We start from the raw sequence: 17,946 nt of genomic DNA on the forward strand, positions 1-17,946 counted from the left end.
TGCTGTGACACCAGCGTAAGGGGATCCAATGCCTTCTACTGACCTCCGAGGACAAGCAGTCACCCTCACAGAAATAAAAACACATAGCTGGTCATGGTCTGTAGTTCCAGCACTCGGGAGGCAGAGGCAGGTGGATCTCTGGGAGCTTGAGGCCAGCCTGGTCTGCAGAGCAAGTTTCAGGACAATCGGGGATATACATTAATAGTCCCTGAGACCCACACAGGTTAGAACCAACTTCCAAAATTGTCTTCTAACTTCAATATTCATGTTGTATGTAGTGTTCTCTCTCTCTCTCTCTCTCTCTCTCTCTCTCTCTCTCTCTCTGTGTGTGTGTGTGTGTGTGTGTGTGTGTGATTTTTAAAGAGGAAGAAAGAAGATAGCACTGAGGAGGCTGAGGCAGGAAGATTCCTATAAGTTTGAGGGCAACTTGGGCTTATATAGCCCAGACAAAGATAGACATATGATAGATAGATTAGGAAAGAAAGTAAGTAAGCTGGGTATGGTGGCACACAGTATAAGCTCAGCACTCAGGATCCTGAAGCAGGGGATTCTAGGACTACCTGAGTATATAGTGAGACTGTCTCAAATAAAAGAATAAGGGGAGGGAAGGGGTGGGAGGAAGCTATAGGGGTCTGGGGGTTCAGTTCAGCAGCGGAGCACGTGTGTAGCATCCCGGAGCCACAGTGACTCCCCAGGGAAAAAAGGATAAGGAGCATGGCCCAATGAGTATGGTAGTGAATGCCTGGTTCCAGCACCTGCCCTTGAGAGACAGTGTCAAGACAAGCCACAAATTTGAGGCCAGCCTGGACTACATAGTGAATTTAAGGCTAACCAGGGTTCCATAGCAAGACTCTATCCCAAAATTTAAGAGTCTAATCTGACACCTGAAAGAAATGTTTACAACTAGAAGCCGAAGATCGTAATTCAGCAACTAGTAACATACAATCATGCCTCGTTAAGCTTCCTGGTCCTCTGCTGTGTTTTAGTAATTTCGGAAAGCAAGGGCTTCAATTTCTTTCTGATTCATTGCTAGCATTGTCCCTGTTTTACAGTGAGTGAAAGGCCAAGACTCTCTCTACCTCTTATCTAACTAGGGACCTGTTAACAGAGAAGTTCAAAGACTCAAAAGGTTGGCAGAAGTTTAGTGGTGCACACCTCTAATTCCTGCACTCTGGGGAAGGAGGCTACAGGTCAGAGCAGAGCTACATGGCAAGACCCATTTTTTGTTCCCTGGGATGCACACCTTTAATCCCAGCACTACGGGAAGCAGAGGCAAGTGGATCTCCATGAGTCTGCGGCCAGCTTGAGTTACATACTTAGGGAGATCCAAGCCAGGCAGGTTACATAGTGCACCCCTGTCTCAAACAACAGAAAATTCACTATGCTAACTCCCCTCTGTGAAGGTTATCACAGGAGCCACAAGAAACTAACCACAATACAGAACTCGGGACGAGGAAAGCTGGTATGCAGAAAGAATGTCAGTAAATAGCCAAGACAAAAAGAAAAGTTAATAACGCAGTTCGAAGTCTCAGGAATAATTATTGACATAGAAGGCCTAAAGTGTAAAATTTTAATAATGGCCTGAAAGTCAAATTCTAGTTGAGCTCCGGCCACTGTTTTTCATGTGCTAGTGTCCGGTGTGAACCACCTAAAGTACACAAGGCTTTTAGAATGATCAGTAGAAAGGTGTAGTGCTCCCCAGAGCAAGGTGGAGCGCCTTCCTCCTCCCCTCAGGTGATCTAAAATTCCTCTCTTTCAGAGGTGTAAATGACCCATTTCCAAGAGTCCATGGCGGCAATTCTCCAACTCTTTAATCATTTAAATGGCAATTACTGAAGGCAGACCAGCTAGCCACCTTGCATCAAAGGTACAGCTCGCTTGATTTGAAGCGAGGGCTGGGGACGCAAATCGCACGTCCTTGGACAAACCTGTCTGCCAGCCCATGCTCATCCCCAGCTTCTGGCCAGACACCAGATTTCTCCAGTTCAATTCTCAGACCTACTCGATGTTAAGGTGAATGGCTGGCTTTCTCTTGGGTAATTAGCGTTATCTCTAATTGCATTCATCCTGTCCTCCTTGAGTGTCCGACTTCCTCCATAGCCCCCAGAGTCTCCGAAGCCAACGCGGCAGGCCGCAGGACGCGAGCGAGTCATTGAGATTCTGGCAGCACTCACCCGGTAACAGCGTGACCCCGTGAGTGAGGAGCCGCTAGGGCCGGGCAGGCGTGACACCACCTGGCGGAACCTGGGGGAAGAGTCTTAAAAGAGGGCGCTCCTCTGCTCCCGGCGCAATCCAGCAGGATCCACCGAGAATTCGCTTCCCTCCACTGCCCAGCGTGTGCCGGTCCCCCACTGCCTCTGCTCCCCGCAGGTAAGTGATCGGCAGTGGGAGCAGTTTAACGACTGCCCCGCGCTGGATAGCTCTGGCTGGGGCTGCGGTCGGAGGGTGGCGCCCAAGTTTTGGAAGGCCTCGGAGGGCAGCTTCGGTACGCACTGCCTGCTGGCGCGGGGTTGGAGGGGGTGGCCCCGGGCTGGGGCCGTCTGGAGGCGGCCACCCGGGGCGGTGCAGGGATTCAGCCGCCCGCCCGCAGCAGGAAGCACGCCACGGCCACGGCCCGGTGCACTTCGTGCGTCCTGGCAGCAGCGATGCCCACCAGCCTCAGCCTGCTCCGGGCCGCGACCCCGGCTCTACGCCTGTCCGCCCGCCCGCTCGCCCCGCGGTCGCTCACGGTCACGCCGGCAGGTCGCGCTCGGCGTCTGGCCAAGCCTGCCTGAGTCCCGCCGCGCCCGCCCGCCCCTCGGGCCACCCCGCCCGGCCCTCTCCGCGCTGCGCCCCTCGCAGTCCCCATCTCTGGCCGCTCGCTATTTTCACACCTCCCAGTGGCCCGGCCTGGGCGCCTGATTCAGTGCTTAGTAATTAATTTGGCGTTTCAGAATGGTCAGCGGGCTGGATAATGGGCGCATTCATACCCCGAGCTAATCTGAACAGAGGTGGGAAGAAAGGCTTTCACAGACAGAAAATGCCATTCGCGGAGCGCTCAAAGGGGCTGTCACTCCCAGAATAAATCGCCGCCGCGCCCGCCGGCTCCTTTACCCATTTCCATACATCCCCGGCCCGCGCCTCGGACCCGCAGGCCTCCGCCTGCGCGCCCGGGAATCACTCGCCGAGGGCCTTCGACGGGAAAGTCGAGCGAGAGCTGGACCCAGGCGCAGGCCGAGGTGGCTCGGAAAACAGGAAGCCGGGGTTAAGGGCACCGGGGACAAAGAACTAGATTAGAAAAATCCAAGTGTCGAGCAGGAAGGAGGAGCCGCTAGTTTAACACAAAGATGTTAAAGCCGGGGCTCTAGGATCACCGGCCTAAAACCCGTTCGCAAAAGCATCGGTGGGTACCCGAGCTCACACCGCGAGATCCTAGGTGTCCTAAATTGCGAGTGCCAGGCTGGTGCAACCCCGAGCAGAGTCAGACTTTATTTTGGGGTCTTTGCAATATCCTGTCCTTCGTCGCGGGGGGGGGGGACTCAGGAATTCACGTGGCTTCTGTACTGCTCGTCACTTCTGCCCGAACCACAGAGTCCTTTCGGGGCTGGGGGCTTTTTCCTTAAATGGTTTCTTAACTTAGAACAGCCCCCACTTTGACCCCCCAAAGCCTACTGGTCTGAATGTTGGAGCCCTTCCCTGGTGGCGCCCCCTGCGCTCCAGCCGCAGCCCTAATGCCCACAGCATGGCTCTGGAGAGGGCGAGTGGGCAGAGCTGGCTTCGCACTATCCAGAGGGACGCTCCTGGGACGACTTCCCGAGGACAGGGCTCGTTGTGTGTCCACCTGGCTGGGCAGATTTGGCTCTGAGGTCCTGGCTCCTTCAGAAGTTGGACCTGCAAAGACAGCGCTGGAAGGAAGGGGCGGTTCTGGAAATGCCAGGGTGTGTCCCGGAGATGGAATTCCATGCCACTCACCAACTTCTGACTGGAAGTCACTCCTCCCTTCTGAGGCTCAGTTTCCTCGTTTGCAAAACAAGGGTAAAATGAGATCACATTTGGCCCCAAGTGCTGGAGGCTCTGGGTAGAAGGATCCCACACACTACTCACACCTCCAGCCACCAGCCCTGAGAGCACACACCCCTGGCATCTTCCCAAATCTTCACCTCCTTGAAGTGTTAGCAACCCCGCATTTTCTCTCAGGGTGGCTCCACCCACCCCTTGCTGCAACTGGGTACTTGACTAGAAATTGCTTCCAAGTGTCTCTAGATATGGGGGTGAGCACAGTCAGAACACCACATTATTTCAGTTTCACACATTTATGTTTTAACAAAATTTTTGTTTATTTTACTGTGTACTCCAAACGCCCATGACACAGTGCATGTGGATTTAGAGGACAACTTGTGGTAGTCAGTTCTCTCCACAATGTGGGTCCTGGGAATCAAATTTATGTCATCGGGGTTGGTGGTGGCAAGTATTTTTATCCACTGAACCATCTCACTGGTCCAGGACAAGACATTTTAAATGAACTTCCCCAAACATTGATGCCAGTGCTGTAGGGACCATATTAAAGAAATGCAGCCCACATTTCCCAGAAGACCCCTGTCTCCCAGACTCACAACCTCTGAGTGTTCTCCATAGTGCTTACTGGGTCAGCAAAAGCAGACAAGCAGACTGGTAACATAATGAGTGGAGCCTATTTCTAGGAACTACAATCAAGTCCCAAGAATTTTCAGCCAATCAGAGCAGTGTAGGTGAGTTCAGCATCCAGTCAGATAAAGGATGGCGGAAGGCTGACTGGACACTGAGTCCCCCAAACCCGGAATTCCATCTCCGGGACACACCCTGGCATTTCCATAGTTGGACCTAACCATGCACATTGCCAGCACTGCACAAATGGTAGAATAGCATTCAGAGGCTCCCATAGCCAGGGAAACCTGTCCATAGCAAGGACAGGGCAGCCAGCCATAGTGGGTCATGTGCCAGCAATAACCCAGGTGTGAGTACCTTACCCTTTACCACTGGGCTAGAGAGACACAGACTAGGAGAAAGTGTGAAGTGACAGAAGGAAGAACTGAAGGAGTGGGAGACAGTGGACTGGGAGGGTGGGGGGAGAGACCCATTAGAAGTGGAGAGGGGCCAGGGGAGGGACAAGTCCCTATTTATGTAAGCCATTTGTAGCTGTGGATTGTAAAACCGGGCAGGATCCTCAGGAGTAATTCATAGTGTTTGGACAAGACAAACATTGTTCTGCTTTAAACAAACCTCCAGAAAGGTCAGCTTGGTTCATCCCTTTGCTGTGAGTTGCTGAGACTAACCAGATGATGAGAAAATCAGATCTTAGGGGAGGGGGCCCAGGCAGGAGGCAGTGGCCTCCTGAGCCCTTGGTATGCTGGGTGATGCTACCCAGTACAAGAAGGGGCCTTGGCTCCTAGTGAAAAGACTTGGATCCTACTCTGGAGCCAGAGGACACTGGGGACATCTGTGCCCATCACAGATGATGAGATTGCCAAAGATCATCCAGGTTCTAGGGCAGACCCAAGACTTACCCTGTGAGTGAAGGGCTGATGGGAAAGTGGCTCCTAGAGGAAGAACTGAATTAGACCCAATAATCTTGACCCCAGACATGGTACTGGACACCAAAAAGTCCTTGTTCCATACATTGCTAAATATGCTTAGACGTTCTAGCCAGGCCCTTCTTGGTTCACTTACCAAATAGTGTTTCTGGTGGCCACTCTGCAAAGTTCTGTGCTAGGTGTTGAGGATACAGCAACCATTCCTGGAGCTGCTCATCCAAGTCCAATTTATGGTCTCCACCTCTGTCTTTTCCCTAAGACAATTTCACAGCTGAGTTCTCCACCACCAGGGCCTTCCAAGCACCCAGGTCCTTCGACTGTGAGCAGGAAAGTGTTCCGAAGGTGTTAGCTGCCATTGTAGTTGATGTTCGTGACTGCATGACTTCACCAGTTGCCAGCTGAAGGGGACATTTTTATTCTTGTTATAATGTAGGCTCACTGTCTTATTAATTAATAACATTTTATTAATAATGTGGTCCAATATGTCTGTGATGTCTGCTACCACTTCCCCACACATGATCTCCAATTGTCCAGGGCAGGATGAATCCCTCTTGGGAGAGTGGTTTCCTGGTGGATAGTAGTAGTAGTGCCTGGCTAACTGGTTCTTCATGAATTAAAATTGGTTAAGTGCTTCAAGGTCTTTTGAATATGATTTTGCTTTATAGGTTCGGGATCGAGGCCAGTGGCTTTTGGCTTGCTAGGCATCTTAGTTTCATCCCCTGTTGCTGTGACAAAATACCCTAACAAAAACAATTTAAGGGAGAAAAGCTTTATTTTGGCTCAAAATCCATCAGAGTTTGGGGGATGTCACAACAGCAGGAGCTTGAAGAAGCTGGTCACCTCGCATAGTCAAGAAACAGAGAGAGAGACAAATGCTTGTGCTCAGCTCACTTTTGAAAATACAGGCCAGGCAGGATCTTAGCTTAGGGAATGGTGCCACTCACAGTGGGCAAGTCTTTCCACCTTCGTTTATCAAGACAATCCCTCACATACCATGCCCAGAATCCCTTCCCTGGGTGATTTTAGTTCTTATCAAGCTAACAATTGTGATTAGTCATTCTAGGCCAGAACTTAGTTACTGAGTTGGGAGGAAGGAAGAGAAGATTTCTGTCCATTTTTTCACAAGAGGAAGTCTGTGCTCAAGGAGGTGAAGTGCTTTGCCTAGAATCATAGGATGTTAATGCAGGTGTACAATTTTGGGCCTGCTGACCACCCAAGGAGTTCCCCGTGAGACCTCATAAGCCAGGTGCTCAGCCTCAGGCATGGCAGTGGCCCCCTAGGCTGAACTATATACATCAGCTGTATGTAGTCTCTGGCATGATTCTGGGGCTGGCATGGTGGCCCTACTAACTGATGTCAGCTTCTGTGGTGAGGAAAGGGCTCCCTCCTGCCTCCCAAATCCTAGTTTCCTTTGACACCTTATTATGGTTGAAATGTCCATGCACTTACCCAATCTGTTTGGAATCAGTGATCCGTGTCTGTTCTCCTGTACTGCCTCTTGGAGTCAAGTCTCTAGATTTTCTCCATGTGACATATAAACCTGTAATACCTTATTTTACTGACATTCGAGGAAACTAAGCTGTTCCATATAATTGAATTTTGTGGTTAACAGGAGCTCACGTCTTTAAGCATAGAAACTTTCTAATACATCATTTTTCAATAAAAAAAACTATTTTCCCCCATCAAAATCATGACCACCACCCCCCAAATTAGCAGAGTAGAATGTAGCAGGTATGCTCTAGGTGGAGTTGATGGATGACCCCCAAGCCATTCAGTGTCGAAGCAGTTTTTCTTTTTCTGTTGCCTTAGTTTCCTTCTTTGCAGTCTGAGGGGACACTAGATGGGGTACTCAGGCCTGCCACTGGACATTTACTGACCTGCATCCCTTGCTCGCTGTATCCCCAATCCACCATGGAGCCTCATCTGGAAGATTTCTGACCTTGGGTTATAAACACCTGTGAGGGAAGAACTCTCAAGGTCCCTCTTGACCAGAGCTCCCTTATAGCAGTGGTTCTCAGTCTTCCTAATGCTGCTACCTACCTCATGTTGTGGTAACTCCCCGAAAGGGGTCGTGACCCACAGGTTGAGAACCTGTAGTTCTTTCTCATGCCAAATTCATTATTCACTTGGGACTGGGTTCTGGATCATGAAGGGTGCTTCCAACTGGACTCTAGCCAAGGGGTTTACAATACCTAAACATAAACAGCAACACTTCAAAAGCTCAGAACTTGGCATTGTGAAGAGGTAAGGAACAGTGTGTGTGTGTGTGTGTGTGTGTGTGTGTGTGTGTCACTGCCTATAAAATGAGGACCCTAAGGAGAACTTGAGTAACTTGTTAAGACCTGAGTGTTACTGGTTTCTCTTTGTTTCTTACATTCCACCAGAAACCTTGCTTTCTTTTCTTTTTAAATTGAGGGGTGGTGCTTACATCACATTGATCTAAATTTCAAATGGATGAGAATAGGGATGGGAGTGGCTACTCATAAATGTGAGTAGCTATGTACTATGTATGTGTGCATGTGTGGAGGGAACCACCTGGTGTTTGGAGGCCATGGGTCAGAGACACTCGGCGTTCTGTAGAGGGCAGGGCTGTGCTGCTCAGGGCGGGATGATGCCAAGGGGCACGTTGTATTGTGTCTTAAAGGAATGATTTCCCAATCTTGGCTAAGAACCTTCCGTTCTTTTTCAAATTCTTTCTGCCCAGATACACCTGCCTGTGTTCTGTGTCCACCCACACAAGATGTTTTTCTAGGCATCCTCTGTGAGGTGGCATCACTCCAGGGTCCTCTCTAAGCTAACCAGTTTCAGTCAGGGCATCCTCTCCTTCTGTTGTAAATGTTAATGAGTGGAATCCCAGCCCTGTGCTCAGGTCCCCCTCCAAGTTTCTCTATCCGGAGATCCATCCTTTCTTCATTTGCACCCTTTGTTTCCTTCCTCGGGGAGGATCTTCCATCCATGACAAAGCCTCCCCCACTGCGACCCAGTTTCTTTATTTTAAGAGTATTTAGGGTGGGATCTTGTCAAAAGTGCTTTTGCAAATGAAAATAAATTACATCTGCTGGCTTCTCTTATCCACATGCACTTTCCTTCCTTCAAAGAGCCCTGGTAGATGAAAGGCCTGGGTAGATTTGGGATTTGTGTCAATGTCTATGCTCAATTCCACTCAGGAATCCTCAACCAAGAAGCCTGCACCAGAAGAGGCCTGACCTGAAGATCCAAATGAATGGCCCGGTCTGGAGTAAAGGAGTAATCTCTAGAAACCCTGAACACAGGACAGAGGACAGGCCTGCTCCTTATGTTCTAATTTCCTTTCCAGAACCCTCCAGGCACCTGCAAGTCCCTTGAGCAGTGCCCCATGTAGCCAGTCTGGCGAGCCAGACTCTAGAAGGCTTGAAATGAAAGGACACCCCCAATTCTTCTAGGCTGAGAGATCTGGCAAGTAGATCTGAGGACTGTAATTATTAAAAACAAAACAGGCTGGGGCTTGGGATGCAGCTCAGTGGCACAGCACTATCCTAGCATGTGTGACTCCCTACATTAGATCCCTAGCTCCCCCCCCCACACACACACCCCAAACAAAACCCTATCATATATGCCTTTCAAATCTTGGTAGCAGGCCTATAAAGTGGGTGTGGTTACTACCATTTCAAAAACGACTAAAGTGATTCTCCAATGGGAAGAGTAATGTGTTTAAAGCCACAGCAAGTGCAAGCAGAGTACAGGCATTAAGGCTTAGCCTAAGCAAACTTCTTTCTATTTCTCAAGGGAACATGATCAATTGAGGGAGGCCAGATGACTGCACATCACCTCTGGTTACAGTTGCTAGTCCATGTCAGAGTCCTAGGAACCAAGTCCTTTCAGCCTGTCTCTTTAACTGCAGCAGAGAGATGCTGAGAAGTGGAACAGGTTCAGGCCACAGCTCACATTTGTGGCTGACCTCAAACTCCTGTTTCCTTAGAGGACTGAGCCTCACCACGTCCACCTCGTTTATGGGTCAGACTTCTTTTTAAAAGTTAAGATTGATTGACTTCATTTTATGTGTATGAGGGGTTTGCCTACATGTCTGTCGATGTACCTTGTGTGTGCCTGGTGCCTAATGGAGTCCAGGAGAGGGAGTTGACTCTCCTGGAGTTGGAGTTACTGATGGTTGTAAGCTATCATGTGGGTGCTTGGACTCGAACCTGGGTTCTCTGGGAGACTATCAAGTGCTCCTAACCACTGAGCCATTTCTCTAGTCCCCATAAAACTATTTCAGTTCCAACATCTGTTCTTCTTAGCAGCAATGGGTTAATGATCTTTCTGTAAAATAGAAATAAAATCCTAACTCAATCTTATGAAGACAACAAGCTCGTGACTGTTAGAGTGATCACAAGAGGACTATGCACCCAGTAGGCACAACACATGCTTGGTTTCAAAAGTAAAACCCATACTGGCAGTAGTGACAGATAACTGCCATCCCATTACTTGGAAAGCTGAGGAGGAGGACGATTTCAAGTTCAAGGTCAGCCTGGGCTATAACAGTGAGACCTTGTCTCACAAACCAAAACAGTATGACCTGTGTGCTGAGGCATATAGCTCAGTGGTAGGGCACATACTTAGCATGAACAAGACACTGGGTTCTATCCCAAACACTGAAATAAAAACTAAAATCAGGGCCTGGAGAGATGGCTCAGTGGTTAAGAGCACTGGCTGTTCTTCCAGAGGACCCAGGTTCAATTCCCTACACCCACGTGGCTCACAAACGTCTGTAAATTCAGCTCCAGACAGGAATGCAGACAAAACACCAATGCATATAAAGTAAAATTAAATCAAATCTAAAAAAAAACTATAAAAAAATAAATAAAAAATGTATAAAAATAAAAACTAAAACCAATGGATACATAGGTAGAGAGGGCTCTTGGTTATCCATGAGATGGATGCCACCCACCTTATTTCCCTCAGGTCCTTACTGTCTTCTTGTCCTCTTCCCCCCAAGCTCTTAGCCCTGGCCCTCTAGGCCCCATCTCTTGGCCACACCCTACTTTGAATCCTCATCCTCCCCATTGACTGCTCCTGCCTACCTCATGCTGCCACACAGCCCATCCTCCCTGGGGGACCCCACTCCTCCTACAGTGCTTTTTCTGCTCCATACTACATATGTCTGATGCTCAAGGCAGGGCCCGCCACCCTCTCCAGCCCAACCACATTCCCTCCATCTTGATTTTTACTTATTTATTTTTCAGAGTCCATAAAGTTTTATCCAGTCATAGCTCTACCCGCTAGTTTATATTACTACCTATGGTTGCTTTTGTATTGCAAGACAATACGTTGATGAGTCATTGCAGTGAACCACCTGGCCTGAAAAGTATGAAGTAATTATTATATAGCTCTTTAAAATAAAAGTTTGTTGACAATATATGCTAAATTAAAGTTGAATAAAATATTAAAGTGTTCCAGAAGAAAAGATCTTAAAATGAATTAACATAGGCGATTTGGTGTATACTTAATAGATGTTATTGTAACCCTTCCATCTTTATTAAAGCAACAGCAGGGACAAGCCCCAAAGAGTTCTGCTTCTGTAAGACCAGCATCACAAGGCTTCTCTGCCTCCTAAACCCCCCACCCCCAGCTGTTCTAGGGCTGCCCCACTCCTTCCCTGCTTTGCAGATGCTTGGGTCTGATCTGAGATTCTTCTCCCTCAGTCTGATGCTGGCCAACAATATAAACAGCACCTTGGCCTCCTTTAAGCCTTTGTTCCTCCCTCTCCACTGGTCCCCATGGGCTTTGTCCCCCCCCCACCCCAGGGGGGGAAGGGGCACTGCTCCACCTGTGGAACCCTGATCTCTGGCATCCAGTTTTGGGTCACAGCCTCCTCAGTAACTTCTTTGTTTCTTCTTTGGTCCTCCTGGATTCTCTCATGAGGTCTGTCTGGAAGAAGTTTCAGAGAGGATAGAAATGCACCTTACCAGCATCGTCCAAACCTGAGGTAACTGAGCTTTAGATGTCATTGATTTGAATTTCTTGATGCTGCAATTAAAACAACTGCATATGGTTCCTGGTCAAATTATTGTGCAGCACAGCTTCTGGGGGCTGCAGAGGTTCTGTGTTTACGTGGTTGTCCCATGACTGAGGGGGCTATTATATACTGTCTTTCGCCTTTATTCTTCCCAGCAGACATTGCCTTTATCTCAGGGACATTTGCAGCTGTGGTGCCCTCAAACCTCCAGTGTAACAGCCCTTCCCCCACTCTCAGCTGATCGTGTCACTTCCTATTTCATTGAAACCTGGGACGCTTTCGGGCTACCTGACCGATCACATTGCCACCTCTCTGTCTTGCAGGCTCCTTCCTATCGCATAAGGCATGTTCAAATAGCCTTATCTTATAAACAATGGAAAGCGGGGGCCCTCCCATATCACCTTCCTGCTTAGGCCCTGCTCTCTTTCCTCCCGCTTGTCATCGCACTTACTGGAAGCTGTCTGCACTTGCTATCTTTACTTTCTCACCTCGCTTTCACTCCACAACCTAAGGCAGACAGACTGGCTTGTGTCCCCCACCACTCTACAGCAATGGCCTGTCAAGGTCACCAATGGCTTTCTCCCTTCAGATCTTATCTTGACTTTTAAGGCATGTGCCCATGATCATTGCCTTTGAAACAGTCTTGCTCATCAGTTGCTAGGACACCCGGGGCCCCAGATTCTTCTCTTCGGGCCACTCCCAAGTCTTCACACTGCCCATTCTCCTCTCCCTAGCATGTTATGTTTTTGAGCTTTGCAGGTAAGAAGGGCTGTAAGCCCAGAATGATGGCTCCTCCCTCCCAATGCATTCCTTGCATAAACACCTGGGAATTTGCTTTCTCACCCAAGAACTCTACTGTTGTTTTGAACTCATTTGTACCCTGGATCCCACTGCTCAGAGACCAACATGCCTTCACGGGGTGTATTTATAACCCCCACTTTGAGAAGAAACACTCGGACATCTGTTTTGTTCATTTGTCTGCTCAGAAGGCAGCAGGCTTTCTGAAGGGGCAATGACAACTGAAAAGTGTCACTGGGAGAGACTGCAGGCTGGTCACAAACCCAGGTTCCATAAAGGCCACCAAAAGGAAGAAATGGTACCATTTTGCCTAGAAGAGAGGGAGAGAGAGAGAGAGAGAGAGAGAGAGAGAGGTTCATTTCCAAACTCCAAAGAGACAGGTGAGAGACCTGGGCAGGGTCAAAATGAACCAAATGTAAAAGATGGATTTTGAGTGGAGGCAGAGAAGTTCTAGCATATTCCAGAAGACTCAGACTTCTTAGAGTGCAAGGTGAGACTGTCCTGCCTAACAGGATGAGCTGAAGGAGATCAAGTTAGACCTTAAACCATGGTAATCAAAATAGAAAGTGCTGTCTTCCCATTCCCTGCTGAAGCCCATTGGTAGCAGTGCAGAAAAACCACAAGCCATGGAGAGCACTTTCAAACTCACTGTCTCTCAAACTTGTCACATAAGATGCATTGAAAGCTCCCAGCAGAAGCAGCATGGCAAGCACTGTGCAGTCCTGTCTTTTAACTACTCCAAGATGTCCCGAGGTCAGGGAGCTGAGCACCCCAATTTGTCTCTTTTAGACCCCCCTTTGACAGAAACGTGTTTTCCTGACTTGTTCTGCTGAGATGCCATCCCCTGTGTGGAGGGCTGGTCATAGTGCCTGCCCCATGGAGCTCACTGTTGTGACTATTATGGGATGTTTGCTCATTACCTCACACCGTGTTCCCTTTATGAGGCCCCCACCCCCAGGAGAAATTCCTGTCTGATTTTAGTACCAAGAAGAGTTGTAATTCTCTTGAGCAATAGGTCTGTTTTTATCTCATGGACACTGAGAATTGTGTAAGGGACGTGGTCTCCTTTTCACTTTGGCTGCGGGAAAGCTTAGGAACAAATTGGTAGCCCACCCACAGGAGGCGAACAGGCCATCCCAGAGTGCATGTTGGCATTATTCCCACATCTACTTTGTCTTCCCTTTGCTTTTTCTTTCTTAGCTTTCTTTCCTATTGTATTATAGAAAATTGAGAACGTATCAGCAAGGATAAGTCAAAATCACTGGCCATTTCCCTTTCAGGGCATAATTACTATTAACAATGTCTTCTAATGGACACTTTTGAAAAATAGAAATGACACTACATTATGCACGTTTTTCCAATTTTCTTTTTTCCAATGTCATGAAACTTGACATAATTAAATGTTTTTGAAATAATTAAAATTTTCTGTATAGCTTCAGCAATTTAATACTGATAACTCATATCCCTTTGTCTGCTATATGGCTAGCTTTCTGTACCTGTACTTATTTATTCTCCTAGTTGCAGTATGAGTGACTGAATCAAGGACCTTCTGCATGCTAGGCAAGCATTCTACCTAGCAAGCTTCATGTGTAGCCCTGGTTTTTATGTATATTTACATAGGCATATGTGTGACAGTTTGTGTGTTATGTAATTACACTATGTATGCATTTGTATTACAAACTGCATGTGTGTGTCAGCTTACTTGGTGCTCCTGAGATAGAGACATTGGTATTGTATTCCTCTTTTGTAGGTGAGGAGCCCAAGGCTGAGAAAGATGCAAAGACTTGCCAGAGCCATACAGCAGAGGTGGAGTTGGATCCAGGCACTCTGGCTCCAAACTCTGTTCTCCCAAGTGCTCTGTCGCCTTCCAGCAACCACTGAGGTTTCAAAGTCCACTATGGTTAAACATTTCTTTTATTTCCTTTCACTCCATTTCTAATTTATGTTATTTTGCCAAGTTTTAAGTACCCTTGTAAGTCACCTGCGGTCCTTTCTACCACAAGGCAAGGCATAAATAAACAGCACAAAGTGGTAAATGACATAAGCAGACAAAGCTAAACACAACCCCAGAGACTCCGGGTGAGTCCAGGCTGTCCCTGCGATGACATGGATTTATTTCCTTGGGCTGTGGCTAGCTCCCCTCCCTGGAAGATCTGGCTTGGGTGGCCAGCTCTCAGAAGGACCAGGAGAATGAATGGGGCCAGGCCAGCCTTGAGGCCCTTTTCTTAGATTCTCAGAGTTTATGAAAATGACAGTTCAAAAATGAAGCAGACAATAGGGCAAATGTATAGAGCAAGGAAGCCCTTGGGCTAGAAACAGGGCTGGAGTTTTTCATCCAGGTCTGTTACTGGAACACACTTTTTAATGAGAAATAAACATAACCGAAATCATGTTTCAAATTCACAGCCCTGTAGTCTCACCCCTGAACTTGTTGGCTGTGGCTGTAAGGCAGTCAAAGGTTACCATTCTTGTCCACAGTCCCTTTGTTAAGGTGTCAGAGAATTAGGCGAGAAGCTGGGTGGCCTGAGGACACCTCACAAGACTATAATTGGGTGAGATTATCCACTTGACAAATGTGGAGAGAAAGCTCAAGATTGTTTGAGATGGGGTATGTTGCCCAGGCTGGCCTTGAACCCTTGGGCTTAAGCATTTCTGAAGCTTCAGCCTCCAGAGTAGCTGGAATGACAAGAACACCACCGTCCCAAGCAGATGAGCCCAGGTTACTGTATCCAGGTTTGATTTTTACTAGCCTGGAGACTTGGGGCAAATTATCCCTAACCTCTGAGACCTCAACACCTCCAGCTGAAAAATGGAGTCAATTGTTACTCTGCAAATCTATTGTGGGAATCTCCACAGGGACACTTTAAAAAAAAAAAAAAAAAAAAAAAAAACAGCAGCAAGGAAGTGCCCAGAAGGCAGCTTCAGGGGACCTTGGGAGGACTGACCTGGCCCCACCTCTGAGGCTCTGGACAGACCTGAATAGGCCACCATCCAGGTGCATCCTAGCTTCTTCGCCCTAGCCTCCAGTCCACCACAGCTTCCAGGCCTGAAAGGAAATTTCATTCTTTACAGACGGGCCTAAGGCAGTGACAACTCTGGGAGGTTTAGGTGCTGTCCCTCGACGTCGCCAAACCCTAGGGTCTCGGGGCAGGAGTAAAGAGCAGGTAGAGCTTACGTCCCCTTCCTGTTCCCCTCCCTCACGCCTCTGGGGCTGAGTGCCCATAGGGGCACGGCCCTGTGCACGGTGCCACCCGGGGCCACCAGGCTGGGTTGGAGGAAGGCCGGACCTCCGCGCAGAAAAGAAAACAAACACAGATGTGTTTGGCTGGGATTCGGAGGGAGAAAGCCGTCCTCGCCCCCACCCCACCCCCACAGGGTGCGCGCGGGCCCTGCCCCCTCTCCGGGGTTTCCCCGGGCGCTCCTCTCGCTTTCTCTTTGTCTCTGCTGTTCTTTCTCGGGCTCCCAGGTTCCCACCCGCTCGCTCTCGCCCTCTGGAGCATCCCGGGCCGGTTGGCTTTAACTTTCTTCTTTCCCGGGGTTAAAACTTTGCTCCCGAGCGGGCGGCTGCTTGCCGACGTTATTGGCCGGCGCCCCGCCCGGCGGCCCCGCCCCCGCGCTCCCCTCCGCCCCCCACTCCCAGCGCGAGTGGCGGCGGCGGCGGCGGCGGTGGCGGAGGAGCCTTCGGGGGCGTGCGTGCGTGTGTGAGTGCGCGCCAGCAAGCCTGAGTGTGTGTGTGCGCCCCGGGCGCGGGCAGGGCAGCACTCCGACCGCAGCGGGAGCCGGCCAGCCGCGTAGTCACTCGGGAGGAAGAGGCGGCGGCGGCCGGGGGCCGGGGCCGGGGCTGGGGCTGGGGCAGCGGCGGCCGCGCTGGGCATGGAGCTGGCAAGCCCGCGCTGAGACAGGACGCTCCTGCTAGCCGCCAGCGAGAGGCTCTCTGCGGTCCGGCGCGCGGGCTCCCCGGCTGGGGCCAGGCAAACTTTTCTTTCTCTTTTGCCGTCACTTAGAGGTAAAGTCCCCTAAGCGGAGTCCCTCACTGGGGACGCGACCGGGAGGGGGCATTTGAGAAGGGACCCCAGGTGGCGGGAGGAAAGGGACGTTAGCTCTGCGGTATTGGGGGACCCGGAGCACTGCTGCGCCCGAGAGATTTAGGGTGCAAGGCGGGTAAGGCTGCGGATGGGCAGACGGGCGCGGGGCATGCCCCTCGTTTGGCGGGGAGGCTGTGGGGAGGCCGGGGTAACCGGGAGGAAGGGGAGCGGGCTGTTCAAGCTTGGAGGCCCCGGTGCTCGGGGGCTCCTGGGACTTCGGAGGAGTAAAGCAGGCAGCTCCGGGGTTGGTGCCCCGGGGAGCCGGGCAGTCGCCCGCCACTCGGCCGAGGGCTGTAGGGCGCGGGGCAGGCTGGTTGCTGGCTGGCTGAGCGCGGCTCCCTCTCTCCGCAGGCGCCTGGTGCGGCGGGCAGACCGACTCCTCGGTGCAGCGGGGCCGGGGCAAGCTGGCCACGGCATGATGCGCGCTGTGTGGGAGGCGCTGGCGGCGCTGGCGGCGCTGGCGTGCCTGGTGGGCGCGGTGCGCGGCGGGCCCGGGCTCAGCATGTTCGCGGGTCAGGCGGCGCAGCCCGATCCCTGCTCGGATGAGAACGGGCACCCTCGCCGCTGCATCCCAGACTTTGTCAACGCGGCCTTCGGCAAGGACGTGCGCGTGTCCAGCACCTGTGGCCGGCCCCCGGCGCGCTACTGCGTGGTGAGCGAGCGTGGCGAGGAGCGGCTGCGCTCGTGCCACCTCTGCAACTCATCCGACCCTAAGAAAGCGCACCCGCCTGCCTTCCTCACCGACCTCAACAACCCGCACAACCTGACGTGCTGGCAGTCCGAGAACTACCTGCAGTTCCCGCACAACGTGACGCTCACGCTGTCGCTCGGCAAGAAGTTTGAGGTGACCTACGTGAGCCTGCAGTTCTGCTCGCCGCGGCCGGAGTCCATGGCCATCTACAAGTCCATGGACTATGGGCGCACGTGGGTGCCCTTCCAGTTCTACTCCACGCAGTGCCGAAAGATGTACAACCGGCCGCACCGCGCGCCCATCACCAAGCAGAATGAGCAGGAGGCCGTGTGCACCGACTCGCACACCGACATGCGCCCGCTCTCAGGCGGCCTGATCGCCTTCAGCACGCTGGACGGGCGGCCCTCGGCGCACGACTTCGACAACTCGCCAGTGCTGCAGGACTGGGTTACGGCCACCGACATCCGCGTGGCCTTCAGCCGCCTGCACACGTTTGGCGACGAGAACGAAGATGACTCGGAGCTGGCGCGCGACTCCTATTTCTATGCAGTGTCTGACCTGCAGGTTGGCGGCCGCTGCAAGTGCAACGGCCACGCGGCACGTTGCGTGCGCGACCGAGACGACAGCCTGGTGTGTGACTGCAGGCACAACACAGCCGGCCCCGAATGCGACCGTTGCAAGCCCTTCCACTACGACCGGCCCTGGCAGCGCGCCACGGCCCGCGAGGCCAACGAGTGCGTGGGTGAGTGGGGCGCCGCGGCGCCGCGGGCGGTGGGTGGAGACGCGGGCGGGGGCTGCTGGACCTCGTAGCCGCGGGTTTTCCGGAGC

The 17,946-nt window shown here is 51.1% G+C and overlaps 1 protein-coding gene across 2 annotated transcripts in view; it reads left to right on the forward strand.

The window, feature by feature from the left end:
* Positions 1-2,216: 2,216 nt before the first annotated feature.
* Ntn1 (netrin 1) overlaps positions 2,217-17,946 on the forward strand; it is a 180,579-nt gene continuing 164,849 nt past the window's right edge. The window contains exons 1-2 of one of the 2 annotated variants that reach the window (XM_051180346.1): positions 2,217-2,370; positions 16,779-17,860. In XM_051180346.1, coding sequence (XP_051036303.1) covers positions 16,843-17,860 — 1,018 coding nt within the window. In that variant the 5' untranslated portion in view covers positions 2,217-2,370; positions 16,779-16,842. Of the gene's footprint in view, positions 2,371-15,820; positions 16,349-16,778; positions 17,861-17,946 lie in introns of those variants that run through there. The other variant, XM_051180345.1, reaches the window with a different exon arrangement.

The sequence above is a fragment of the Phodopus roborovskii genome, unplaced genomic scaffold (genome assembly GCF_943737965.1).
Source record: "Phodopus roborovskii unplaced genomic scaffold, PHOROB, whole genome shotgun sequence".
In the NCBI taxonomy this organism is placed as follows: domain Eukaryota; kingdom Metazoa; phylum Chordata; class Mammalia; order Rodentia; family Cricetidae; genus Phodopus; species Phodopus roborovskii.